The sequence below is a fragment of the Bidens hawaiensis genome, unplaced genomic scaffold (genome assembly GCF_021521415.1).
Source record: "Bidens hawaiensis isolate Kalapana, Puna unplaced genomic scaffold, B.hawaiensis_p1.1 tig00045449_1, whole genome shotgun sequence".
In the NCBI taxonomy this organism is placed as follows: domain Eukaryota; kingdom Viridiplantae; phylum Streptophyta; class Magnoliopsida; order Asterales; family Asteraceae; genus Bidens; species Bidens hawaiensis.
Window position 1 is genome coordinate 122,004 of NW_027505941.1, and position 26,498 is coordinate 148,501.

Consider the following 26,498-nt stretch of genomic DNA (forward strand, 5'->3'; position numbering starts at 1 on the left):
TTCCATGGAAAAGGCACTAGGTCGAGACCCTAGAACGCCACAATCTTTTAGAATGCCAAGAGTGTATTTTCGTTGGCTGAGAACTAAACCCTCGTTTGTTCGAGCACCTCAACCCCTAGGAAATATTTTTAGTTCCCTAGGTCTTTAATCCAACTTATCGTTGAGATAAACCTTTGTAGCATGAATTTTGGATGGGTTGTCACCAACTATGATAACATCATCAACGTATATTAAGGTGGCTACATTAGAATTTCTTTTCTTACAAATGAAAAGGGATTGATCCGCCTTTAATTGTATAAAATTAAGTGCCAAGAGAGTTGAAGTAAACATTTTATACCAATTTTGAGAGGCTTGTTTTAAGCCGTATAAAGGCTTCCTTAGCCGACAAACTTTGTCGTCTCTTCCTTTATCAAACCCATGTGGAATTTTCATATAGACTTTTTCATGAAGATCTCCATGCAAAATGTGTTGTTTACGTCTTATTGATGGATAAGCTATTTATTCTTCAAGGTACACCCTATATCACATTTTGTTTCTTATGATAATTTTACTAACTCTCATAAAATATTCTTAGTGCCTTAGCGGCCATTACCTCAAATAGCCAAAATATTTTGCTCAAACAGTCCGGAACCCAAAATGGGTGGAAGCAATGAAGACCGAAATCCAAGCTCTTGAAAAAAATTGGACTTGAACACTCGAAGAATTGTCGAAGGGTAAGCGGGTCATTGACTCGAAGTGGGTGCACAAAATAAAATACAAGCCGAGTAGAGAAATAGAATGGTACAAAACGCGACGCGTAGAAAGGCTTCACACAAATGGAAGATGTTGACTATCATGATACTTTTGCTCCTGTTGCGAAGTTGGTCACGGTTTGAAGCTTACTAGTCGTAGCAGTTAAAAGGGAGTGGTACACCCATCAACTAGACGTGAACAATGCTTTCTTGCATGGTGACTTACTTGAGGACGTTTACATGAAGATACCTCAAGGCTTTGGAAAAGCGAGATGACAACCGAGTTTGTAAGCTCAAAAAGTCACTCTATGGGCTTAAACAAGCATCAAGAAATTGGTACAAAAAAATTACCACCTCCTTGCAACGTCTCGGTTTCAAGCAGTCAAAGGTCGATTACTTGTTTTTATTCAAGAGAGAAGAAATTTTTTTTGTATCATGTAAAACTGAATAATAAATATATCTAAAAAGGTAAAAATATAATGTTTAAATACATTAAATAAAGTGCAAGGTTTGTTTTGTAAACTTAACGGAAACAACATAAGTTTAACCGACAAGTTTGAGTTGTTCCAAAGTACGTAGTACTTTAATTAAGGCGCAGGTAATAAATAACTAATACATAAACTCCCACTCCTATGCAATACTATTACTATTACTAGATCTATCCGTTCTTCACGTTGGTTTAACCAATTCTTTTGATTTGAGAGAGATGGCTGTTGCCACATTCAGATTATGTCTAATGATTATCGTCGTCTGTTCCGTGTTACTAAGGGAGGTTTTCGGGATTAGATTTGTGATCGACAAAGAAGAGTGTCTGTCGCACAACGTTGAATACGAAGGCGACACAGTTCATGTCTCCTTCGTTGTTATTAAGGCTGAAACTAGGTGGCATTTCACCGAAGACGCTGTTGATCTTCTCGTAATTTTCTTAATTTATTCTATTCTCTTGAATATTTCATTTCATTTGATTGATGTCCTATGTTGTCCCATAATTGTGTCACTTTATATATGTTTTCCTATCTTTGTGCATAAATAATATCTGTGTATAATTTGCAAACATATATAGTACTACTCAGATTCATATTTTCTGCTTGAGTTCAAACATGGCACTACTCAAAATTGTGTTTGATTGACAAAATGTTTTTTATAGAACCACAATTAGTTAATTTTAATTTGAACGAGTTAGAATTTTATAAAATTTGAATTCATCATTCGTTTGGCTGATTGAAGAAATGTGTTTTAGGTTTTGTAATTTTGCATAATCGTGTTTGTTCTGTAAATTTCTCAAAAGAATTGGAATGTATATAATCACAAATAATAGAATTGCCCTTTGTTAGGATCCTTTTGTACTTCATTGCTTGTTTTATATATTTTTATATATATATTCAATACTAATAATAATAATATAATTGCTTGCAAACTACATTTTTATTAACTTTTTATTCATGTAACCTTTTAAAAAGTTAAATTGTACAATTTATTAAGAAAAAGCAGGACTGGATTCTATTTAATTCAGGAGCATTTTGGTAAATATATTCCTTCACAAGGTGACGGAATCTCGAATTTTGTAAAGGAATTTGAAGGAATGGATTCCAGTTCCAACGAATTCTGCAAACCGAACATGGCTTAAAGCTGACTTTTGAGATAAATGTGAAGTTAATATAATAAAACTGATTTTTGTAAATAATGCAAAATTAGCTAATCATATCTAACTCTCATCAAGTATTTGTATGATTGTCAGATACAAATTTACTTCAGTCTGTTTTGAAGCTGAAAATTTTATTTGACTAATAAAAGTCAACATTGGATTTTAAGTCAATGGGCTTGAAAGTTCTAAAATATTGTGTTTAACATTTCCAGATAAAAGGCCCGGAAGACGAGCATATACACGAGACGCATGACAAAACTAGTGAGAGATACGAATTTTCAGCTAACAAAAAAGGTGTATATCATTTTTGTTTTACAAACAGATCTCCATATCATGAAACCATAGACTTTGATGTACAAGTTGCCCATTTTGTTCAACTGTTCAAAGGTTTACATTATCGTCATAAAAATCAAAGCAGAATGAACTCCGGCCCGATAAGATACAAGGAGTCTCTCATCACTTTTATGCCATGCAGCAGAACCATTTTTTCTGCAAAACAAAAACAAAATTAAAAAATTAATTCAACAATTTATTAAAACCAACAGTTGAATGTGTCAAGTCAGGTTATGTTTCATCTGTTAAACGGGTATAATGATAAGAAATTAGTTAAAAATGAAACAGGTCAATCGTGTCAAAGTTACTCCAAAACTCCAAATATAGTTTAAAAGCATAAAATCTCATAAATCATTTTCTCAAAAAATAGAAAACTATAACTTTTGTAATCATATTTGACACATGATTTTTCACGGGTTCACACGAACACGAGACATTTAACCGTATTATTACATTTACAACCAAACCCGGCCCAACCATTTGGTCACCTTTAATATAACATCTACATTTTTAGGTCCGATTCTCGAACCCTTAACCACTAATTCATTAGACACAAACACAATACGAGTTTACGAAAATAACTGTATTCTAATCAAATCAACAAAATGCACAACTTACAGATTGAGGCTTCCCAAGAATAGCTGTCCCAGACTTATTATATGTAGAGTCGGTTTTAGGTGGTGAGTCAGATGTGCCACCTGCTTTTTTCTCATTCCTAGCCTTGTTGAAAATAACTGTAAATCCCTCAGCTGATGCTGGATCGTTCACATCCCAGTCACCAAACTTTGGCAATGGTGGACCTTTTTCCTGTAAATATTTAACCTTTAATTAGCATTCATTCATTTCTAGGTATGGTATAAAATAGCATATCAAGAATAAAGTGGACTTTGACAAGTTTTATACCATTTGTAAATGAGTAGGACTTTCATCCAAACATTCAGAGATGGTTACAAATTAGGGGTTTTGATTCAAAAATTAATGAAAACTAATAACAATGGCTATGCATCTAAATACCAAATTAAATCCATGTTCAACTCCTTATATATTTGCTTGTTTTTCCTCATAATCTACACAAAATTATATCTATCTGGTTTTGATACATACAAAGCTTCATGTATTGTGACTACAAGAACTCATTTATACTACACATTCAAAACATCAAAGTCATGAGTAAAACATGGAGCCAATTAGGGGTGCAAAGAAGCCGAGCCGCTCACAAGCTACTCGAGATCGGATCGTTATAAAAAACTTGAAACAAGCCTAGTGTTATTGAGCCACAGCTGAGCCCGAGCGTCAAATAAAGCTCGTTTAGTTATCGAGTAGGAGCTCAAGCCTTGTGTATCTTTGACTTTTAACTCATTTGGACTTTTATGTATTAATTTCACTAGGGGTGCAAGCGAGCCAAGCCGGCTCATGAGCTACTCGAGATTGGCTCATTAAAAGCTTGAATCGTGCCAAACTTAAATTAGTTTGAGCCTTAAAATAAACTTGTTTAATAAACGAGCCTGAGCCAGAGCTTTGTTTATTGAACTCAAATTGTCTAGCGAGCCTAAACAAGCCTATTACTTATATAATTTTTATTTAACGTATTAAATACATATTTACATAATAATATTTATTACATATGAAATTATGATAAACAAACTAAATAAAAAGTATACAAAAATAGTTAAAAATGTAAATAAATCAATTAATAAATAATAAACGAGCTGAGCCTGATCCAAGCTTGAGCTCTCGTAAGCCTAAACGAATCAAGTTCGACCCAATTCGAGCTTGGGCTCGGGCGCTCGGCTCGTTTGCACTCCTAAATTTCACGCTGCACAGCCAAGCTCGAGCCAAGCTTTGGCTCTTTTAAGGTATCGCACACGAGCTCAAGCCGAGCTTAGGCTCGTTTTAAGGTATTTCTCAAATTAGCTCGAGTCGAGTTGATCTCGAGCTACAATTTCAGTATACAAGCCAGGCTCTTCGAACTGAGTCGAGCTTGAGCTTCAAGAAAGCCTAGCGATCTGAGGTTGAGCAGCGTAAGGCTACAATGCTCGGGCTCGGCTCATTTGCACCCTTAGAACCAATGGTAAGACATGTTTTGGTTTCATTAGGTTTCTGGGTCTAGAAATCCTTTTGCGAAGCCTTAATTTACCACGTATATTGTTGAAAATATGAAATGATGAGGCGATGACACAGCATGGTCCACGATGGTGATCATCACATGCGATGACAAATATGACATGACATTTCTATTCTCTAATAATTTCAATCTTTCCACATTTTCCTTGTGGGGCTTCTTAAAACTGTACTAGGTCCCTTCTTATTAATATTCCAAAACCATGTCCCCTCCCAACCCAAAACGAATATGGATTATTGTTGCGAATGTAGACAACTCTAGCACTTTATTGAAGAAACAATTATTGGTCATACACTCATACACAATATGAGTGAATATACGTGTCAAAAAATGAACCAGTTTCCTTAAGATAATATACAATTAGTAAATAAGAAAAAGCTTGTTCCTTTATCATATGCTATGCTCATTGCAAGGCCAAAAAAGAGTCATACAATCATAGATTCATACCCTAACAAAGATAATCATGCTTCAGAATAAAAAGTTAACTTATTTATGTCAAACCTAACAGTTACCATATGTTCAAATTTAGGAACTTCTTTTGCAAATATAAATACCAACAGTTCTGCATAGAGGCGCACAAACCAGTTCCAGCGTTTGGTCAACAAAAAGTCAAAACCTGGTTAAGTACAAACCGGTTTCTTGACCGGTACAGTTTCACCGGTTTGGAACTGGCTTCAATTGAGAGTATTACAAAATACAAATGGGTCCCAAACCTACGGTTTCGGTTGAAACCGGTTCATTTCGGTCAACAAAAAAGTCAAAACCGGTTTATGATCGGTTTCAGTTCGGGTTGAAACCGGTTTCTTAACGGGGCTACGATTGTCTTTTGACCAGTTTTGGGTGGTTTCGGTTCTGTTAAGCAGTTTGAAACATGGATAGTTAAAGTCAAAGTGTGGATGATTAGTAGCAACAGAATCCATAGATGATGATTGATTCGATTCAATTCAATTCCTAAAGGATGTAATCAATATCAGTAACTGATTGACCTAACGCAGTCCAATCCAATACAAGAACAAAATCAATCATCTTGTTATTACAAATAACACAGAATCAATCAAGAAGCAGAGACGATCGACAGAAGCTAAACACAAGGAATCTAAACACAGCGTATAACAAGCAGAAGATAATAATAATAATAATAATAATAATAAGATTTTGAAACTGAAAACATACCGCCATGATAGATAGAAGTTGGATTTGATTTGATTGAATTGAATTGAAAGGTGGTTTTGTTTTGGGGGAATTTTGATTTTGAAGAAGAAATGAAGAACCCAATACCTAACTTTTTAGAGTAGAGAGAAGAAGAAGATGATGCATATACATATACATATACCCCCTTCTCAGTGACGAGCTCACGGTGTCTGTTTTGCAGGTTATCGGAAGAACCATCTTTGCCGGATCTAACCCCTCGTGGGAAACATCTATTTAACCTCCAGATTATCCGTAATCTGCCCGGGGTAACTTAGTGTTTCTTCATTGGCGCCATCCGTGCATAAAAGCTAGAACTTCATTTCTCTTCAGTTTTTTCAAACTTCTGGAAAGATGGTTAAAGAAACTCCGGTAACCACAACCCCAGCTACTGAGGGGAATACAGCGACTACACAGTTTTCACGAACACTACCCCAGTTACCCAAGCTGGGGCAAGTGCAGTAAATAATCGCTCACTGGGATTCACCGATACCCAGTTAGAGAGACAACGAACGAGGCTCCCCCGCCAAACACTCGATGAAGTTAAAGCGTGGGCGGAAGCACGTCAAAAAGAATTCCAAGCCGAGTTGGATGAACGCTTACGTTCACTCCAACAGCCTGAGGAATTCGGAGAGTAATGGGACAATGATTTGGAGGAATCCGATAGTGACGCAAACCCTCGTCATAGGGCGAAAGGGAAGCGTAAGGAAACGGACTCCCAACCGAGAAGGCGTTTTGGAGAAACCTTCAAACCAAAAAACGCAGGTGGAAACCCACGTGACTTCTCCAAAACATTTACACCAACCGCTGCAAAGGCGGGAACGTCCAAATTTGCAAGGGACATTGCGGAAGCAATCGTCCCGAAAAGTGCCAAACAGATGTCCAACATCGGCACTTACGATGGTATATCTGATCCAGACGATCATTTGAACAGGTTCATAGCGGGGGCAACCGTCAGTAGTTGGACGGAACCTACGTGGTGTTACATGTTCCAAATGACGCTTGTTGGGGCAGCTAGAGCGTGGTTCGATCGTCTACCGGTCCACCACATCTACGATTGGGAAGACTTCCAGCAAAAATTTAGCCAACACTTCAGCCAACAAAGAAAGTATACCGAAGAGCAATGGACAATCCTCAAATGCATTCGAGAGGAAGATGAATCTTTGCCAGACTTCATCACTCGCTTCAACTCAAAGAAACTAAGTCTGGGTAATATTAGCGAAGATCTTGTTCGCGCTGCTTTCATCCAGGGCGCAAACGACCCAGAGCTCATCCGCACCTTAACGGGTAAAGATGGCATGCCATCCACATAGGATGCCATTATGACAGCAGCTAAACGCTTTGCGGAAACGGAGAAGCAACTGGGTAGAGACCTCCCCCAGAGCACAAATCTCTACACCCAGAAAACAAGAGAAGACAACGTCCTTACCGCCCGACTAAACAAAAAGCGGAAGCTAGGCATTTGGCAGTCAAGGGTAAACTTTGACACCTCATCCGGCTTGCAACATCGGTTAGGCGGAAGGGATAACGTACAGTCGAACCAGAACTCCAGATGGACGCCACTCACCAAAAGCGTCACCGATATATTCGCCACTGAGGAGCCCCCATGGCCAAAGGCTCCAATAATCCGACATCGTCACAATGCGGATCGGAGCAAATACTGTGACTTTCACAGGACAAAAGGCCACAACACTGAAGAATGCACAGACGTAAAGGACATCGTTGAAGCATTTGTCAGAGATGGGACGCTCGCACACCTCGTGGCGTAACGAACGCTGAGCAGGCTGATGCGTGTAGAACCCCAGCTAGGGAAAACACGAATAAAATTGCAGCTTCAATGTTGGAGACTACATACTGCGTAAACAACGAGATCCCAAACTAGGTGCATATCGGCTCGATGGCACTCCCATCCCAACAACATGGAAGGGATCTCAATTACACAATTTGCATGTAAATCAATTCCAAATTTGTAAAGGCCCAGAGCCACTTCTAATGGAAATGATTCTCCTTAGAACATCGACGCTGATGATTTTACATTTATACTTATGAACTTTCCACACGGATATGCCGGTTTTCACCGCATAATTACGTGGAAAGTCGTTGTGGAGAAGGCGGCAAAACCCGCATAAACCCAAAAAACGGCAAACCTTCACGCAGGTCAGTTAAAGGTAAAGTTCAGTCATCCCACTAAATGAAAGTGCCGGTCTATCCGCACGAATCATGATAGATGAAACTGACCACTAACCTATTAACAACCGCGCGTCGAACGGTTAATTTATTCAACACTGATGCCGGTACTCACCGCATAATTACGTGGAAAGTCGTTGCGTGGGGAAGGAGGCAAAACCCGCATAAACCCAAAAAACGGTAAACCTTCACGCACGTCAGACAGGTAAACTTTGGTCATCCCACTAAATGAAAGTGCCGGTCCTAACCGCACAAATCATAAGAGGAAACCGAACCTATTGACAACCGCGCGTCGAGCGGTTAACTTATTCAAAATACTTTAGAAAATTTCTAACAGAAGGATGAGGAAAACCTCCACGCAGGTTAGATGTAGGTAAAGTTTAGCCATCCTACTAAGTGCAAGTGACGGTCTTACACGCACAATCACGAACGAGGAAGCAAAACTTCAACCTATTATCTACCACGTTCAAAGGTTAACTTATTCTATACACTTAGAAATTTTCAAAGGAAAAGATGAGGAAAACTTCCACGCAGGTCAGATATAGGTAAAGTTTAGCCATCCTACTAAGTGCAAGTGACGGTCTTATCCGCACAATCATGAAAGAGGACGCAAAACTTTTAACTTACTATCTACCACGTTGAAAAGTTAAATTATCTAAGTACTAAAGAAATTGCTAAGTTAAATCAGAATATACGTGAAATAAACAAGGCAAGGGATTGGCAAATAATCTTTATTCCATCGAAATTCAAATATTACAAAGATTGCTGGGTACATACCCGCATACAAAAGAAGCTATACAAAAATAAAAATCTACTCTAATGGTGGGAAGGGATCTTCAAGATCAAGCCTCAGGACCACTTCCACTTGGACCCGCACCATCAGTAGAGCGTGGCGGTTCAAGGAAAGCTTTAAGGATAGCTAGCCCATCATCAGCAGCAGCGACTTCGTTCACCTTCTCCACCACCGGATGCGGGAAGGCGGCATACTGGTTCACTGCTTGGTCATAAACAGCTTCAGTATCCACATCATACAAAGGGAAGTTGGAAGGCGGGATGCCTTTCTCAACAAACCCTAGACCAAGCAGGAAGCCGGCCTTTTCCCCATCCTCATGAGAAGCGTTGAGGGCTGCGCTCATGGCATCGTCGTATGATGTGTCCGTAAAGACTCGATGCACAACCTACAAGAAAAAATACAAGTATCAAAACCTTTTCTATTTACAAAGAAAAGCGTAAAGACATTATGAAGTTAAGCTTACCTGAGACAACGCTTCTCGAAGAAGCCATTCCTTGGCAACCAGAGCCTCTTGGAGGGCGGCTTGAGCTTGGTTACGGGCGCGTTCGGCTTCACTTTTATTGAGGTTGGCAAGCAACACTTCCTTTGCAGCAGCCTCTTCAACGCCCTTTAGCTTCTGCTCAGTGTGGTCAAGCACGCCCCTCTGGTCCAAGATCTCTTGGAGCTTCTTGGCGTCTTCCATCGCCAAGGCATCATGAGCCTGTTGGAGCACCTCTAGTTTGGCTTTAAGTTCCTCATTCTCGAGGCGTAGAGGCTCAGCAATAGCTTCAGCCTTGGTGGCCCTCTCGGTTGCGTTCCGTGCAGTTTCCTTAGCCAGCCGAAGCTGTTCGTTAACAGCTTGGGCAGCCTTGGAACGGGCCTCGAGACGGGCCTGAACTTCAACCTCGAGGGCCTTGAAGGCCTTCTCCTTTTCCGCAGCCATTGCGGTAAGTCTCCTATTCTCCTCCCGGACAGCCCGCGCCTGAGTTACTTCTTGGATGCGAGCTGCTTTTAACTTGTCGTTTTCACGACAAAGCAGCTCGACGCGCGGCTGCATCCGGGCCAGGAGAACCCGAAGCTCATTGGTTAGCCTACCCTCCTGGTAGCTAGCCATGGCTTCCCCCAACGCACCACTGGGAGCTGCGTGACGAGCCCATTCCACGCACTCCACAGGCGTGCGAAGGGTTGTTCCTCGGCGGATGTTCCATCGTGGAACATACACTTTATTGGAATCCGACACTGCAAAAAACAAAAAGCAGTTAGGAAAATATGATATATATAAAAAAAAAAAAAAAGGCCAAAAGAACCTTACGCACCTGTAGGGTCGACAACAGGCCGATAGCCGCCAAACCCATCACCTGAACCCAAGGGAAATCCGTCCAAGAGGTCAGGCAGATGGGAAGGAGGCAGAGGTTGGCGAGAAGCCCCAAGCATACCTGAAGGATCGGTCGTCGTTGCCGATGACGGAGGCATGGTGAAGGCCGCCGCGGTAGTAGAAACCAACGGAGGCGAACTCACCGTAGGTGAACTCACAACCGTGGTCGCCGCTGCGGAGTCCGCAGAAAAAGTAACCGCCGGCTCAGTGAAAGATTCAGTAAATATGGTACTGACAGCCGGCGGTGATGTCATCACAGTTGGAACAGTTGGCTCAACGGGGTGAGCAACTGAACCAACTGAAGCAGGCGCAGCCGCCTGGGTCGTCGCCTCAGGTAGGCCGACCAAGCCTACCGTCATGGGTCCAGAGGTACTCCTCCCCGCTCCACCCTGGAATGCGGTAGCATCCACGCCTGCACAAAGGAGATAAGTATTAATGATGGAAAGCTATGAAGTTAAAAATAAAGGAAGTTTGTACTTACGGGTTTTCTTGAGCCTAAAAGTGCGGACAGGCGGGGACGAACCCGATGTAGCCAGCCACTTTACGCCGCTCACCGTCGTCATTCTGGGCTCTCCGGAGGTGACAGTCGTCGCAGCCTCCGGAGCAGTGGTCTTATCACCACCAGGGTTCCCCGCCACCTCCTCGCTCTCGGTCTCTGAATCAGACCGAGGCACCGGATCGGCAGTGGAGGCCACCTTCGCCTTCCCCTTCCCGCCGGCAGCCTTCTTCTTCCGCACCAACGGAGGGCCATCTGCGGATTCCTCATCAGAACACAAGATTAGAGGAATTCCAGCAGAGGTTTCAGCATTGAGGGGTCGAGGGTTGAATAACGCCTTACCTGGTCGCCTGGCGCTCAGGATCTCGTGCCCTGGCGGGTAGACCTCCACGAACCGATCCGCCGTCTGTTCAAGGATGGGCAACTCGTTCTCATCTAGAGCACGAGTACCCATCCGAGCGGGACTATCAGCCTCCCGCGGATACAGGAGCGACTGCAAGTCGTTCCCCTCTGAAATAAAAGAAAAACAGTTAGAAGACAAACCTATATAAACAAAGAAGACAGAGCATACCGTAAGGGACAGAGTTCAAACCGTATTCAAGGACGATCGGGATCTTTTGCGCCTCCGCATCCTTCCACACCCGGCTCATCCCGAGCATCACCATCCCGGACTCCGCAAAGCGGTAAACCGGAGATTGGACTCGGGAAATCTTTGAGAACCATTCCGCCTCCTGGTAGTTGGAGGCGTGAAGGCTGGGGAGTGCTTGCCCATTCTTAAACTTCATGGCAAGGGGGATGGCGCGAGCGGAGATATAAAAGAACTCCCGCTTCCATGAACGAAGACTGCGCTCGGTTGCGCAAATCTTCAAACCCTTGATCCGGGTTATCAGAGTATACCACCCCTAGATGCACCTCCAAGAGTAGAAGGTCATCAGGCGGTCGACGAAGGGCTCAACGCCCAGAATCCGGCTCACCCACTCGAAGCGGCGAATCTTCGCGATCGCCATCGGGTGTACCTCGGTCAGGTGTACACCGTGCCTCTCCAGAACACGGTACACAAACTTCGTCAAGGGGAACCTAAGATTCCCATAGACAAAGAATGCGGCATATACCCCGATCTTGCCTCTGGGGGCATCATACACCGTCTGATGAGGTTCAGGAAACTCAGGCTCGAAAGACTCGAGCATGAACTTCCTGACGATGTACTGATATAGATCGACAGGCAGAGCACACTGGCACTCGCCAGCAGTACTCTTGTCATCCTTGTCGGACGTGGATGACGGGTTCTCGGCGTACACCCCAGCCTCCTGGGCTGTAGCCTCAAGATCGTGAGTAGAAGACATCTTGCAGGTATGAAAGAAGAGAACGATTTCAAGAGAATGCTCGACTGAAAAGGTGAGTATTAGCCGGAAATCGTTTTGAAGATGAAGAGAAAAGTGAAAGTGTGGATTACAAAGGACCCTCTCCCCCTTTATATACTAATCGCAATCAATGCGATGAATTTAATGCGGAAGAGAGAGAAATCGCAGGTGCAATGAAACTATGACACGTGGCAAAGAGCAAGCTGGCAACAGCTGTTGAAAGGACGCGTGCCATTAATTTCGCGGCCACGCGCCCAAAAATTCGCGCCCACGCGCCTGAAAAAGCGCCTGAATGACCATATACTGTCACGTCGCCATAACTTCCTGCACGTCCTGACACTGTCAGAAGAAACCGTCGGACGACGTTTCAATAGTTTGGACTGTTCTTATCCTTTCACCAACTCTTCGAATTTCAAAATTTCAAAAAGATTCAAAAGCGGGAAAATACCCCTTACCTTGGCAACCAAGTAACTATAAGACGGGTGCGGGTACAGTGTTAAGGCAAAACCCTTCACATACTTAGCACCCGCAGGGAATTGACGCCAGGAATACCTTGGCAACCAAGTAACTGTAAGACAGGTGCGAGTACAGTGTTAAGGCAAAACCCTTCACATACTTAGCATCTGCAGGGAATTGAAGCCAAGAATACCTTGGCGACCAAGTAACTATAAGACGGGTGCGGGTACAGTGTTAAGGCAAAACCCTTCACATACTTAGCACCCGCAGGGAATTGACGCCAGGAATACCTTGGAAGTAAAGTAACCGTAAGACGAGTGCGGGTACAGTGTCAAGGCAAAACCCTTCACATACCTAGCACTCCGCAAGGAATTGAAACCAAGAAGGATCTTCTGGGCAATGCTTGCGGAAACGGGAATAACATCCCCGCATAGCGGGAACGTCGAGAACTACATTGTTTGAAGCTTCAAGATGGAATTGGTGGGTTTAACATAATTGATCACTATGTTCAAAACTACCAAAACCTCATGGAGAATCCACACAAGTGTGACTCAACGCTCCTGACTTGCGAGGAGGTTACAGACCTACCCGCATCATACCCAAAGATCAAGCAGGAAAGTCGGGAATTTCTGCAAGTGACATAAGGACTTCCGCGGGAAGAATCCCCATGGAAAACCTTAAAACTAAACCCTTTTCAAAAACCCTTTGCTTAAGTCCAAAAGTTAACCTCACTTATTAAACACTCATGAGAAGAACATTGGACTGGGGGGACTTGAAGAGGTAGGTCCCAGCAGAGCCCAGTTGGACCCACAGGACTCACCTAGAAGAGAGACGTCTGCGCAGAAACCAACTGGATCCGCAGGACCCACCATGCTCAGAGACGTGACGTCCTTACGCGTAGTACGCAAGCTGTTCCCGCAGGAAATGCCTCCCAATGGTGAAGTACTCCGCCTGTTCCCGCAGCTGCGGATACAAGCCATCAGGGAAGGCCACCCGCGCAGCAAGGCTACACTCACAAGGCACTTAGCCCTCGATAATTCAGTAGTCACCTGAAGGAATGAGCGAAGCCGGGAACAATCCCGCACAAAGGCGGGAGGGGGAATACTCCCGCCCAAATGAGCCAGTCCGTACGATACTGGAAGATCTTTTGTACTGTACCTGACGAGGTATGGGCAAAAGATCTGACCAGAGATACGGCAACCCACTGACAACAGTATGGCGAGCAGCATGCTTTTGTACTGTATGTCACTATTAGCCGCTACCTACTCACCAACTCCTGTCATACCACGTGCATAGCCTGCAGTTGGTGGAAAAGGAATAGTACACAGCAGGCCTGGTCATTGTCAGCCGCTGCCTACCCACCAACTGTCAGCATGGCACATGCGTAGGCCACAGTTGGTAGAACAGGAATACTATTTCGGCCGGCTATACCCTCTTGGAAACCTACCTTCGGCTATAAATACCCCAAATGGTATGATCTTATCATCTTATCTTGTATCTTACATCTTATACCTGATATCTGCTCTAACAATCTCTTAATATACATTTATATTCAAGAGCAATCTAGTCTGATTCTCACGCCGGAGGGTGGTCACAAGGAGGTACCCCCCCTTCTCAGTGACGAGCTCACGGTGTCTGTTTTGCAGGTTATCAGAAGAACCATCTTTGCCGGATCTAACCCCTCGTGGGAAACATCTATTTAACCCCCAGATTATCCGTAATCTGCCCGGGGTAACTTAGTGTTTCTTCAGGGGGAATTTTGATTTTGAAGAAGAAATGAAGAACCCAATACCTAACTTTTTAGAGTAGAGAGAAGAAGAAGATAATGCATATGCATATGCATATACATATACATATACATATATATAAATTACAGCTGGCTATTTGTGGGTCATATTCCTATGCTTATGTCACCACCACCACCATCACCACCACCCAAACCCAAGTAAACGCTAACGCCCTTCTTTTTATTTATGCCAACTGCATTCTGACTTTTTCAGATATTTTATTTTACACTAGAAAATTATAAGCCAACAGGAACTTTAGTAACAGAAACTTATGTTTTAAAAAAACCGTATATTACACTAGTTGTGATCTGTTAACATATACAATCGGTAATATATGGTTTTTTGTAAAATGAACCTTGACGTGACATTAAATATTTTCAAATCAGTCATAAAAAACTATTATTATTACTATTCTCTTTTCTTAATATTTTAACGAGCATGTAGTTTTGAATTTGATGTAAGTTGAAGAATTAAATAGAAGCTTTTAAATTAAAAAAAATTATTTAGAAAACTCATAATAAGTTTTATATTAAATTTATTTGGTTATTGATTTAATAATTATCCATAATCATATAATAACTACTCATAATTAAAAGTTATATGAAATATCTACATATATAAATTCTTAATTGTCATTATTATTTAATATCAGTATTTAATATAACATAGATGTGAAAAAACAAAAAATCAGATTACCTACAATTATGACAAGTATCTCCTTTTTATTTATTAGTATAGAGATTTTAACTATTAAATTAATTTTAGTGTTTCATAAAGATTTTTCTTTTTTCTTTTTAGCGTGTAGCTTTCATTTCATTGATGTCAAAATTTGAAAAGTTTGAGTTTTTGATATCTCTATGGAACTAATATTTTCTGAATTTTGCATTTAATATCGTATTGAGCCAAACATTTCGATACCGACACCAAGAATTTAGAATTATAGATACCGGTATTTTCGGTACCAAGACCCACTCATCTCTAGTATTATATTTTTAATGGTTAATTAAGAGTTCTCTACCATTTTATGATCATTATTATCTAAAAAAAACTCGTATCTCTTAGTTTATTAGTTGCACTGAAAAAAATATCATTATTTATATGACATGAACCAATATGAATCGAAAATTAGGACGTCCAGCTAACAGACACCCGACCATAAAAAAAACAATCATGTGAAAAAGATTCATGGATCATTCTTTATATTTTTTAAACGACGACTTTCTTGTATTTAAGCTACCGCACTATCCATACTTGGAGAGCCTCGATGCCCCACTCTAGCCAGACTATGTCGTCTTAATCGGGTCCACACTGGCTTCAAAGTTTAGCTTGGGCATTCCTCCAAGATACCATACCGCGACTGCCACTTGACAGCCGTTGTGCCACCACAATAGCAGAACTCTCTGGCATAACGTAACACACCGTGGGACGAAAACCAGGGTGGGCTCAGGGTTCGAACTGACAATATTTGTACAAAGTCTAGCTCAATTATTCATTGTTAATATCCACCTAAATATGATACAAGTGCAATCCGCCTTTATATTAATATAGGTTATTGAATTAATAATATTTTATATGATATAATTAAATTAATAGTTCTCCAAAGTTGAAGAACATGTATGCCATCAAAAGTCATAATTAAAGGATTAATTACACTATTATTTCAATGTAATTAATAACTCAAGACTACTTAATGTGATGATTTTCAATAATATAGACAGACAATGGCTTGTACTTATTTAAAGAACCTAACGATGGTTGGAGTATTATTGTTCACCAACCAAATACTTCAACTTGAAACATCTTGAATCGTATATTTTTTTATTCGGATTTTTATATAATAAAGGGTATTATAGTTTTGGAATTATATTATTAAAGTATAACTGAAAATAATAAACTTGTAAAATTATTCTGCCAATTCTCATTTTGGTTGACATGGTGAAGAGTTATAGATTAGCTACATGTTCTGCACTAATGGGTGGTAAATATAGAGCTTTAAACACTTTGAGTTTATAGAATTTTGAAGGTCATGACTCTGAGTCTCAAAAACGACAAAAATTAAAAATAAATTTGACAAGAATTAAAAATAAATTTGCTGTTCAAAACGGAATTTTGTTGGTTTACACATGACGTTAAAATATAGATAAAAACTGTATGACGTATAATAAAAAAATATATACTATAATCCTATACATTAAAATAAACTAAAAATTGAATTAGTAATTAGTGATTTAAACAAACCTCCTTTTAGAAAACATTTATATATATATTAAACTATAATGGCAACAAATAAATAATAAAGGATATCATTCTATATTACAAGAACCGGTCATACGTTCCCTCTCTATATAGAGATGGATATATCTATAGTATTTGATAAAAATAACTAGTATTTATGACTCATGTTTTGTGAAGAATTCATCAAAAGCAAATACAAAATTTTAGCATTAAACAGAGGAGAAGTTAACGTTTCGAAAGTTTATATATAAAAACAAAATATTCTATGTAAACTCACACGTTACAGTAAGGGCGTTGCTAATATCCGAAAGCTTACGCTAAAAAAGGTCAAGCACGTTGCAGTAGAACCGCTAAACATAACAGAAGTTAAACGTAAAAACGTTGAACCACGCACGTGTAGCGGCGTGCTAACTCGAATTCAATAGGGTTTGAATTAATATAATATATAATAATTACAATATATAAATTTATGAAGTAAGGGGTTTATTTTTATAAAAGTTAACCACAATGGTCATTTCATGTGTTTTTACTAGTACTCTTAAGAAAAAAAAAAAGATAAATATATGATATACATTAGATATTTATTATTTATATACTTAGCTTGTAAGTATATAAGTTGATTGCAGCTGTTTTAACTTGAGGGAGGCATGTTTTAGACTTATGTTAGCTACATTTTTATATCACATTAGATACCGTATAGTTAAAAATAAGACATGCTAAAGGTTATTATTTCAATTTGATTTGTATACTGTTCTACTTTCTAATAGCTTTTGCTTATAGTATATTCTTTTAACCCGTGACTATACTATAAGCAAAAGCTATTAGAAAATAGAACAATATACTAATCAAATTGGAATAATAATTTTTAAAATGTCTTACTTTTAACTATACGGTATCTAATGTGAAAAAAAATGTAGAGTTTAAATTCTTGATAGAGTTTAAATTTTTGAAAGTACAAGGTTATATAAGTTTTATTTCACATGTAAAAAGATTGGCTACGTTTAAAGAACATAGAGTGAAAGTTAACTTTTTAAAATGCTTAAAGTAAAAAACTTGTAATTTGTCAAAATAAACAAAAAACTTGGGCTCTTGAAATATTTATAAAGCCCAATAAAAATAAAAGTCAGCCCAATGGCTTCATCTGAGTGAACTCGAAAACAAACTACCCCTGTACTCACTCCGCCGTCTCTGCCATCATATTCCATGAACAGCAAAACCCTAATTCAATGCCCACTTCACTAAAACTATTTTCCATCCAATTCATTTACAAACAACAAATAAAATACTATATGTAAGTTTGTATTCATGTTACTATTGAATTCTAGGGTTTTCATTTCACTGAATTGACATTCATCACTTCAATTCAAAACTCTGTGTATTCATTTCATCACTCATAATGCGTAAAATCTTTCAAATTAACCCAAAATCTTTACTGAGTGTTCATCAAAACACCATAAAAACCCGATCTTTATCCTACACACCAAATCCCACCAAGCAGAACCACTTCTTGCTGAGTGAAATCAAGAATATTCTTCAATCAGACAACTGGGAAACCATTCTTGCACACTCAGATGTGCCCAAGAACCTAAACCCACGTGTAATCCGTATGCTGCTTCAAGAAAACCAGGTGGGTGTTCAACCAAATTCCAAAAAGATTACATTTTTAGCCATTAGTCTGTGTAATCATAACTTGTATGGGTGTGTTAGTATTCTAATTGATGCCATCATTGCAATGCGTTTGTCTCCGGTATCGGTTTTGGAGTCTTTTGTCAGCTGTTATAAAGAATGTTTTGTTTCTTGTGGTAATTTGAATCCCAAGGTGTTTGAGGTTGTTGTTGATAGGTATAGAGTTAAGGGTTTGTTAGATGAAGTGGTTGAGATTCTTTTGAAAACCGATCAGTTCGGGTTCAGTCCTTTGTTTTTCAATTCAATTTTGAAAGATTTACTTAAGGGTAAAAAGTTGGAGCTTTTTTGGAAGGTATGCGAATCGATGCAGAGAAAAGTCGGTTTCTTTGATGTCTACGCGTATACTAATATGATAAAAGCTTATTGTATGGTGGGAAATATAGAGAAAGCGAAAGAGGTGTTTGTTAAGATGAATGTGAATGGGTGTAACCCTAGCTCTGTCACTTACAATGTGTTCATTGATGGTTTGTGTAAAACGGGTTGTATTGATGAAGCCATTAAGCTCAAGAATAGTATGGTCAACAATGGCTTGGCTCCTAACGTATTCTTGTATACCTCATTAGTTAATGGTTTTTGCATTGTGAAAAGATGGGAAGATGCAAGAATGGTGTTGGATGAGATGAGTGATGCGGGCGTGGAGCCAGGTGTTGTGACGTATAACGCTTTGGTTAACGGGTTCATGTCAGAAGGTGACGTGGAAGCTGCGTTTAGGGTTAAAGATAAGATGAACGCTAGTTGTGTTGTTGCAAATTTGGTTGTGTATAATACACTTGTTTATTGGCTATGCAGGATGCATAATATGGATAGAGTAAAAGAGTTAGTAAATGAGATGTTGAGTTTAGGCATGGAACTTGATGCTAGAACGTTTACTTTGTTGATTCATGGTTATTGTAAAGTGAGGCGAATGAATGATGCTTTTGCAGTTTTGGAAGAAATGAGAAAGCTTTATTTGGAACCGGATGCAAGAACGTATGGTCTTTTAATCATTGGATCATGTCTCACTGGGAATCTTGAAAAGGCGGAAGTACTTATGCTGGAAACAAGTTTTAAGAATCTTAAACTCGATTATGTAGTTTATGAGACCTTTTTAAGTGCTTGTTCAAAAGAAAATGATTACAAAAAGTTGAAAGAAGTTCTGGAGGTGATGAAGGACCAAAGTGTAATTCCGAATGAGATTTGTTATGGAAGTGTTATAGGATGCTTTTGTAGAGTTGAGAAAATGGATGAAGCAAGATTTTACATGAATGAAATGATGGATTACGGTTTAGAGCCAAATGCTCACGTATTTGGAGCAATAATCATTGGCTATTGCAAGTTAAGTGAACTAAAGGTTGCAAATAAGTACTTTTATGCAATGATAGACCGTGGTATAGTCCCATTAGCTTCAACTTATGAAGTTTTAATTCAAAAAAACTGCGAAAGTATCAACTTGGTTGACGCCTTCTCCATTTTTAGATTCATGCTTTCTAGAAAGTTCTTTTCCGTCACTTTCACGTATAGAGTCCTTCTTGATGGTCTCATAAAGTGTAAAAAAGATCAAGAAGCTTATGGGCTCTTGATGGAACTAAAAGACGAGGGTCACGTTTTTAATCTTTCATCGTTTAGTCCTCTTTTATTCGGTTTGTGCAATAAAGGAAAAGCTGAAGAAGCTTGTAAGCTTGTTGAAGATGGCTGGTGTACTCCAGATACGTTTATTTATAAAATTTTAATGAAGGGTTTTTTCAGAATTGGTAAAACCGAGAGAGTAAAGGAAATGTTTGATAAAATTAAGGAGCAGGGTTTGACTCCAAACTTTGTCTCGTATAGTAGGATGATCGTTGGTTTCTGCAAGTTTAGGGATTTAACTGCAGCGTGTGGAGCACTAGATGAAATGGTGCAAAATGGCATATCACCGGATAATTATTTATATAATGTTCTTGTGAATTGTTGTCACAAGATTGGGGATTTGGAAAAAGCCAAGGAGTTGAGTGAGAAACGTTCTGTGTTGACCGCCTCTTTCGGCACATTGACTTTTAAAGATGAAGAATCCAAAACAAGCCAAATGGGAATATAATAAAGGACGCCGCTTTGTTTGTGCTTAAAATTTATGGGCTTCAAACCAAGAAGGGGAATGAAGAAGAAAGGCTGGATTTTTACCAAAATAGCCTTGGGATTCAAGATAATAACACAGTACTTATTCTATTGTAGTTCTACTTAGAAATCCTTCAGCCTGATTTAATGTGATGACTATTCAGGTCAAACAACACAGGGTCAACACTCAACAGTTTCAGGCATTAAAGTCTTGAACTTTCCAGCTTTACCGAATGACAATAGGCCTACCATTTGGTAGTGATTTTTGACTATTTTTGGTAACTGATTTTGTTAGGAGGGCAGTACTATGTTATATTATGTTTTTAAAATTATGAAGCTTTATTTTACCCTTTTGGAACCCTTTGCGGAGAAACTATACGTTATTGCTTAGCAGATAGAATGTAAATAAAAAGTTGCAGAAATGAGAATTGAAGTTTAGCAAATAACACGTCACCTGCATTAACAATTGATCCATTTGATATTATTTGATTGCCTAAGGTGCTAAATTCACACCAAGATTTTATCTTGTTGAAGTCTACATCGTTGCCTTTTGAGTTGCTTTCCAAGGGTTGTTTGGGACTTTTATCTAATTAATATAATCAAATAAGCAACTCCTATAAACATGGCAGATGAGATGTTTGGATGTGTGTATGCTGCAAGAAGTTGTAGTACTAGTACTCAAAAAATCATTTGTTACATAAACTAGTGTTAGAAGTTGTAAAACAAAAGATAAAATGACCATAAAGGATATTCTTTTATATTCTTTTAAATTTTTGTATTTAAAATATGCTCCAGCAATTTATCAACAGCTCTATTAACTTTTTTACATTTGTTTGTTTGTTTGTTTGGTACTCTCTGTGTTTTTTTTCACTTGTTTGTTTGTTACTCTTTGTTTATATTAGTTATAAACTTGTTCTCTGAAACTAAAACATTTCTCTGAAACTACGCCATCGAACCACAAAATTTCCTGGGTGATGATCAGCATGAAAGAATGTTTTCAAATTTCGGTATCCGCACGATAAATTAGCCACTTAAAGTTTTTGTTGAAAAGCCTCATTTTAAATAACCCGATTATATACAGTTTTAAAAATAGCTAAGAAAGGTCATTTTTGCATAAAAGTAGGGCATGAAACATGATGGAATCTAATTAGCAGAGAACAAAATCAAGTCACTCAAGTGGAATGAAGATAACTAGCCAAAACGACCAACTCGGTAACTCACTACAGTTTTGCCTATGGGCTTCAACGTTGACCCGGTTTCTCTTTACTACCCCTATCACTAACTTTCTTTAACCACCATCACACAAGATACATACAGTCCAAACAACCAACAGTTCAATTAATGAACTCGCGCTTTCTTTGAAGGCGTACTATTGGAAGACATATCTATACCATCAAGATTGGCTTTTCCCCAACCTCCGTTGACTCTGGTAGTCAACACTGACCTCACTTTCTTTGAAGGCGCACAATTGGTAAATAGATCTATACCATCATCAAGATTGACTTTTTCCCGATTCCCCTTGACTTTATTAGTCAACTCTGACTGCACTGCCTTTGAAGGCACACTATTGGTAGATGTATCTATACCATCATCAACATTGACTTTATCCCGACCTCCGTTGACATTGTTACTCAACCCATTGTAGTGAACGATGTTTGTAGCAACAGCGTATGTAGAAACCGTTTTCCCAGAATCTTGAACATGTTTTCTGTCAATTATAGATGACTGCCCACAATATTGATCTTCGTTTGCCATATCTCTGAGCCGTTGGATCACAGTATTCTTATCTTCGCTGATGTCATCAGGTGATAACTGCATAAATATATGACATTTCATTTCTGTAATGGTATTTTAATTTCAGAGGTTAATTAAACTTAAATGTGTGGACTTTACCAGAAAATCAATTGGACAATCAATGCTAATAAACCGACAACCACAACCTTCACTGAAATTAACCCATAACACCATGTGAATCGGTCTTGATTTAAGTGTTTCCCTGCAAATGTAAATAGAAAATGAGCATTTGATGATAAAAAAAACACAGGGACTAAATTCGGAAAGTTTTTATACTTAAAGAGGGGCTGGAATCAACATCTAAATCTAAATAAGTAATAACCTTTTGAGCAAAAATGGTTGCTGGTTTAGGACCGCGGTTTTCAGCTCCGGTCTCTCGGGAAAGGTAACCTGCATTAAAATATAAAATCATGTATCAGGTAGATTAAACAAAGAATTAAAAAAAAGTTGTTATTTAAAGAATTCAATAATATTAAACCTCTACTGATTCAATAAATGGTAGGGGGGCTTTTTCTCCATGAACACTAATAACTTTAAGAGACCATTTTATATATTTTGATTCTGCAATATAAGTGCAGCAAACAACATATTTATAAAACTATATTTACAGCATAGTAAAGAATAAAATTTGTTCAAGTAATGATCAAATAAACCAAAAAACATATGTACCCGAGACACATCCTGTTTGATTAAGGATTAGCTGGAAAAGATCCACTCGAACGTATGGAGCAATAGGCATTTTAAGAAGTTGCAGTACCTCCACCATTACCTACATGAAAATAGTCTCAATTTAATTAATCGATTCAAATATCTTTGTTAACTCTTGACTTCTGTAAATGACTAAACTTGATTCAAATAAATGTTACCTTGTCAACAAGACCATGAATGACCAAACTCGCTTTCTTGTCTTTTGGAGTTTTCTGTAAATAGATAAAATCATTAACACTCGCAATTCGCAAATTAATTTTCACCAATAATATAAACTAAGAAAACATTCATGACACTGAGTGAGGTTAACATGAAATACCTGAAGGTTGACTATTACCATCTTTCCTCCATTGCGAATGGACCTTAAAGGAAGATTGCATGCGGGAGTTATCTGCAAACTGCATTAAACTTAAATATATTAATTTCAAAATTCCAATGATCTTACTATAAAAATTTAAAAACAAAGAGAGGCGTGCGACTAGAATAATAATTACCTAGTCCCTAAACATAACACAAGATCTGCATTTCGACAATGATTTTCTGCTGCTTTCATCTCTTTAGGAGGTAGTTCATCCTATGAGAACAATTGAAGACATAAAAGTTTAAAAATAATAATAATAACAACGCATAATATTCATATATATAATAATTAATCAGTAGTGTAGTACATCCCAATCAAGAACTGAGTCCTTGAGTTTCGCTCCGCATTTTGGATCACAACAGCGTCTTGATGTCTCCTTTAAACCTATAGTCTCCACCTCAAAATCTCTCAAGTACCTACATGAGCAATGAGTTCCTAACAGTATAAAATTTGGGTTCGAAAACATTCTAAAGAAGTGCAAACAAAGCATTTATAAAAAACTACAAAAAAAATTATTGATAACAACTTACTCTGTGCGACATGTAGGGCAAACCTCCTGAATGAATTTCCATGCAATTCTGAAAGCTTGTCCCTCGGTATTCCAGAACGTAGATGAAGGCTATCTACATTCTACACAAACAATTTCAAAAATATAAATAAAAATCACAAATTTCACCAAAAAAGAACAAAAAAATTGATTTTAACCTGACTGATAACGAACTTCAAAATACCAGCCCGTTCCAGTTCAACTAAAGCCATATGAGTAGCACTCGGTGCTGCACGATGAAAGGGTAATGATGCTTCGGGTACACCTTTGCCCTCGCGCTATAGTTAAAGAAACAGATTAGACGAATACAGCTTTTTATGTTTTTTTTTTTATTATGAGTGTATGGAAGTATGGTTATGGACCTGAAGAGTCCAAACTCCTTTCGGGCCTCGAAAATCAGGTATTCCGCAAGAAGTTGATATTCCCGCACCCGTAAATGCTACCAGATGCTTACTCTGCAGACAAACATACAATCCTTAATATACTTGTTCTGAAGATAATATGAACATAAAAGAAACAGCAGATCTGAGCTCAACCTCTTTAATCATCTTTGCAAGTTGTTTAATCTGCAAATAAAAGAAATTGCAATATCAGTGGGGATTAAAAAAAGAGCTTGATGGACAAATTTGTAATGTTAACAGACATAAACTTCATGAGCACATATTTCGCATGTTTTTGGCCTAAATTGGCAGGAAAAAAAAGAAAAGAAGCCAAATTGATATTAGACTGGCTGCATTGTTGTTTGATAACCGGCTCCATTTTAAAAACTTTCCTTAAGTTCTTCCAATGGAAACTAGGGACGTGCACGGTTCTGTTTGGTTATTAACCAAAACCAAATTTGGGTTTGGGTTTGCTTAAAAATACAGGAAATAAAATGGAGGTATAAAATGTAGAAATATTATGGTTAAGTTGGGTTAGGCGAAAACAAAAAGCGATATCAGTTAATTTGGTTTATATTATTAAGGGTTTGGTTAAACTGGAAAGTAATATATGATGAGAAGAAGAAACATAGGTAACGCAACGATCAAGGTGTTATATGATAATAATATATGCGCAAATGAAAGCAATAGCAATAATAATAGTAACTGCAATGCAATGATGAGATGATAACCGTTGAAACTAAAACTAATAATATCTCATATATTGCATTAGGGTTTGAATATGAATAGAAGTGAAATTAGGGAAAAGAAAGAAAGAAAGAAAGAAAGAAAAAAAGTGACTTTAAGTTGCAAGAGGTGTTGGGTGTCGAAGAACTCCGACATTCCGACATCGCCGACGTCTTCTTTGTAAGACAGCTTCTGCGCGTATCCCAGAGACATTCTATTCTTTCTCAAATACAATAAAACAACATACAAGTATTATGAGCTTTCAGAATCAGGGGTGTGGTGTGTGTCAACGATTATCGAATTCGGCCTAAAACAGATAGGTCCCAAAGAAGAAGGATTTTGGGGATTTGATTTGTGTAGGTGTACGAGACAGACTACGGATGCACAACTAGAGGTGCACAAATCGGTTTTTTAAAAAAACCGGTTCGGTTATTAACCGGACCGGTTTTTTTTGGACCGGAAAAAAACCGAACCGGTTAATAACCGGACCGGTTAATAACCGGACCGGTTAATAACCGGTTTTTTCATCTCAAAACCCTAACCGGTCTAACCGGTTAGGACCGGTTTAGAAACCGGTTAGAACCGGTTAATAAACCGGTTTTTTTATTAACCGGTTTTTTAAAAACCGGTTTTTAACCGGTTAACCGGTTTTTTTTTTTTTTTTTTTTTTTAATAACCATAAAAAACGGTCAAAAAACCAAAAATACGGCTATATGCCCGTTATACAACGGTCAAAACCGGTTTAACCGGTTAACCGGTTATAAAAAAACCGGTTAACCGGTTATAAAAAACCGGTTTATAAAAAAACCGGTTAACCGGTTTTTTTATAACCGGTTATTAAAAAAAACCGGTTTTTTTTATAACCGGTTTCAAAACCGGTTTTGGCTCTAAAACTTAAAACCGATATACAAACCGGCGGTTTGTAAACCGGTCAAACCGGTTTTTTTAAAACCGGTTTCCGGTTTAAACCGCCAAACCGGTTCGGGAACCGGTTTTTTTGTGCACCTCTATGCACAACTATTATTATTATTATTATTATTATTATTATTATTATTATTATTAAGGTCGCTATATTCAAACACCACTTCTATGGTTTGTTAAAAACTTTATACGGTTCATATATGGGTTACACAAGTCGTATAGCCTTTACATGACTAATTAATGTATGGATGACAGATTTTCCAGTCTATACAGGGCGTATAGCCCCTATACGAGCCGTATAGGTTTCAAACACCTGACACTCTCCAACACAAAAGTACAACAGTTTGCACATATACGACTCGTATAGCCCCTATACGAGCCGTATAGACGCATATGATGTCCAAATAACCAATATGGTGTGTAAATAACTTAGGCCTATTAGAGCATGTTTGGGATTGAGTTTGAAAAGTGTTTATGGCTTTTCAAAAAACCATTTTGAAAAGTAAAGATTTAGGACTTTTGGAAAACTTTTTTTTAACCTTTTTAAAAAGCTAAAATAAAAAGGCTTTTTTGTGATTGTCAACCACCATTTAACTTATTGGCTTTTTGAATATGCT

The 26,498-nt window shown here is 38.5% G+C and overlaps 2 protein-coding genes and 2 pseudogenes across 3 annotated transcripts; 2 read left to right on the top strand and 2 right to left on the bottom strand.

Annotated features, from left to right (window-relative positions):
• Nucleotides 1-892: 892 nt before the first annotated feature.
• Nucleotides 893-2,799, top strand: LOC143616051 (transmembrane emp24 domain-containing protein p24beta2 pseudogene; annotated as a pseudogene).
• On the bottom strand, nt 2,745-6,161 carry LOC143616052 (protein NOI4-like). Its single transcript, XM_077089009.1, has 3 exons — nt 6,005-6,161; nt 3,328-3,516; nt 2,745-2,865 (listed from the first exon to the last, which is right to left on the bottom strand). The coding sequence occupies exons 1-3, from the start codon at nt 6,008-6,010 to the stop codon at nt 2,839-2,841; spliced, it is 222 nt and encodes a 73-aa protein (XP_076945124.1). The 5' UTR covers nt 6,011-6,161; the 3' UTR covers nt 2,745-2,838.
• An 11,757-nt stretch (nt 6,162-17,918) lies between these two features.
• On the top strand, nt 17,919-20,537 carry LOC143616050 (uncharacterized). Its single transcript, XM_077089007.1, has one exon. It carries the CDS (start codon nt 18,085-18,087, stop codon nt 20,425-20,427), a length of 2,343 nt encoding a protein of 780 aa, XP_076945122.1. The 5' UTR covers nt 17,919-18,084; the 3' UTR covers nt 20,428-20,537.
• A 1,038-nt stretch (nt 20,538-21,575) lies between these two features.
• Nucleotides 21,576-25,173, bottom strand: LOC143616049 (NAD-dependent protein deacetylase SRT1-like; annotated as a pseudogene). The gene is made up of 14 exons (XR_013150594.1): nt 25,075-25,173; nt 24,391-24,420; nt 24,217-24,309; nt 24,013-24,132; nt 23,838-23,937; nt 23,615-23,723; nt 23,441-23,520; nt 23,266-23,344; nt 23,105-23,158; nt 22,908-23,007; nt 22,717-22,799; nt 22,561-22,628; nt 22,338-22,440; nt 21,576-22,256 (listed from the first exon to the last, which is right to left on the bottom strand). The product of XR_013150594.1 is annotated as an NAD-dependent protein deacetylase SRT1-like (transcript).
• Nucleotides 25,174-26,498: the final 1,325 nt, after the last annotated feature.

Excerpts from the sequence above, each read along its gene's own strand:
- LOC143616052 (XM_077089009.1), bottom strand. Across the intron at positions 2,866-3,327 it reads TTCTTGGGAAGCCTCAATCT|AAAAAATGGTTCTGCTGCAT; the intron begins GTAAGTTGTGCA and ends TTTGTTTTGCAG.
- LOC143616050 (XM_077089007.1), top strand. The coding sequence starts at position 18,085 with ATGCGTAAAATCTTTCAAATTAACCCAAAATCTTTACTGAGTGTTCAT.